Source organism: Tetrahymena thermophila (genome assembly GCF_000189635.1).
Source record: "Tetrahymena thermophila SB210 genomic scaffold scf_8254828, whole genome shotgun sequence".
In the NCBI taxonomy this organism is placed as follows: Eukaryota; Ciliophora; class Oligohymenophorea; order Hymenostomatida; family Tetrahymenidae; genus Tetrahymena; species Tetrahymena thermophila.
Genome location: NW_002476581.1, coordinates 92,717 through 95,041, shown reverse-complemented (window position 1 = coordinate 95,041; position 2,325 = coordinate 92,717). Strand labels below are relative to the sequence as shown.

General features: G+C 18.7%; 2 protein-coding genes across 2 annotated transcripts in view; one reads left to right on the top strand and one right to left on the bottom strand. All coding sequences in view use genetic code 6, as the record gives it.

The window, feature by feature from the left end:
• Nucleotides 1–1,103: 1,103 nt before the first annotated feature.
• Nucleotides 1,104–1,639, top strand: TTHERM_01063950 (hypothetical protein; the record flags this gene model as incomplete). Its single annotated transcript, XM_971430.3, has 3 exons — nucleotides 1,104–1,156; nucleotides 1,309–1,398; nucleotides 1,546–1,639. 3 exons carry the CDS (start codon nucleotides 1,104–1,106, stop codon nucleotides 1,637–1,639), a joined length of 237 nt encoding a protein of 78 aa, XP_976523.3.
• A 660-nt stretch (nucleotides 1,640–2,299) lies between these two features.
• The window catches only part of TTHERM_001063949 (hypothetical protein), a gene marked incomplete at both ends in the record, with an annotated part of 346 nt that continues 320 nt past the window's right edge, over nucleotides 2,300–2,325 (bottom strand). The window contains one exon of the mRNA XM_012795245.1: nucleotides 2,300–2,325. This exon is cut by the window's right edge and continues 128 nt beyond it. Within this exon, the coding sequence (XP_012650699.1) occupies nucleotides 2,300–2,325 (26 nt within the window).

Genomic DNA, 2,325 nt, shown 5'->3' with positions numbered 1-2,325 from the left:
ATGGTGGGTCTTATAAAATGATTAAAATTCTTTTTGTATAACTACCCCTCTCCCCCTTATATCATTTTTTTGCTGTTATATATCCTCCTGTAAAGAATTAGCATTTATTTTATGAACTTAAAAAATAAAATATTTAGAATAATTATAAAAAAAACCTTAAAAAATAAATGACTTTAAGATTCTAATTTATGCGTGTTTATAGAAAATCAATTAATTAGAACCATTAAATACCTTTTATTTGTTTAATCATACACCAAATATCATAAATATTGTCATAATTTGATTTTTTATTTAAGATAATATGAATTATGCTAAAAATTAATTAATTTATCTATTCACACGTAATCTAATTTTATTTGTTTGACCTTTCCCACCTAAGGTTAAGCTAATTAAATATCATAATTGATTTTTTGACGTATTATCTGAAAATTATTTAAACAAATAAACAATATTCTAATTTCCTTTTTAATTTGGCTTAGTTTAATCATAATAAATTATAAATATCTTTTTTTCCTTCATTAAATATTCTAATTTCTTTTTTAAAAAAGCTAAAATAACTAAAAATTGATATAAAAAATGGTTAATTAGTTTCATTAGTAGTACCTTTAATAATCAGTAATTGTTTTCATATTAAATAAAATACAAAAAATATAATATTAAATATTAATATTCTATAATTTTATTTGTGTAAAAATAATAAATAAAATAATTTGTTAGTTTTCAGATATTAATGTTTAATAATATAACAAAATTACTCACAAATTAATTAAATTATTAAGAAAATTTTTTTTTTATCAAAAAAAAAAAGTATCTCTATTTTATTTAAACACAAGAATTTAGCTCCTTTATTAAATTAATTATAATTTTTTTCAATGTAGGATATTATAGGTATTGGTAACGGTAAGCCAGGGGTAAAAAAAAATTGTTTATCGAAATCTAGAATTTTATTCAACTCCCATATTCATAATATGTCTCTTATTTATTTAATAAAATAAATATCATAACTAACCTTGCCCTTATTTTAATTATTTCAAAAAATAAATTAACTTAAAAGATAAATTGTTAATTAATTATTTATCTTTTTTAATACAAGTGAGAATCAAATGGGATCATTAGGTGTATCCGTATTATGCAATGCAATAACTAACTACATTCAGTTATTAAATTTTCAACTATCATTTTGGTATTACTAATCTTTAAATTTTTCTAATCTTTCGTTTATTTAATTGAAATTAATAGAAATAATTTCATCAAAATTAAATTTTACTTGTTTTCTGCTCTCAAAAATTTAAATATAAAAATTTATAGCAACAATTTGATATTTAATGAAGGGGCATCATACATAGGCTCAGCTCTAACAAAATGTCACAATCTCTCTAATCTAACTCTCAGTTTATAGTAAAAAAAACGATTTCTATTCTATTAAGTGGAATCAATCATATATTTTTCAATTAGATTTGTTTCTTTGTTTACATAAAAATACTTTAACTTTTATTCAATTATTAAGAGCTCAATAAATTAAATTTATTATTTAAATTTTAAAAGGCGGACTTAAATTGGTGATGAAGGCATTTTAGATTTAGGTTCTGCTTTATAAAAGTGTTCTAATATCACATTTTTGGAACTTTTTCTAAGGTGATAAAAATTTATTTAATTTAATTTTTTCCTTTATTTTTTAAATAACATAATATATCTTGTTTTTATTAAGACCCCCATACTTTCATAAAAAATGATAATATAAATAAAATTTTATTGCTAATTTTAATTTTCTAATTTAATAAATAAATAATCTGCTAACATAAACAAGTTTATGGTATGTGAAGTTGAATAGAATTAATATAATTTATTGATTTATTTTTTTAATTTAAAATAGATATTTTTTTTAATTAAAATTTTTGAATAAAATGTCATATTAAATTCACTGAAAATAAAAAATAAATCTATCAAATTTATTAAAAGCCATAATTAGATTGGACCACAAGGAGTATAAAGTCTTATATAATCTGTATTAAAATGTACGAAAATATAAATATTCACTCTCGATTTGAAGTAAAATTTATTTATTTTATTTTATTTATTACTATATTACTTAAAAATATAATATGTAATTATAAATAAAATAAAATATTTTTTATTTTTAAATTTAAATTGTTTGTTTTTTTTTAACAAAATTTCTAAGCTGGAATTTAGTTGGCAATGAAAAGGAAGGCAGATTAAATATAATTCCTGAAGATGTATAGAACTCTAGTATCTATGAGTTTAATTTAAATCTTTGGTAAATATGCTTACTTTCTATTTTTCAAATTAAACATATTTATTTGCTTT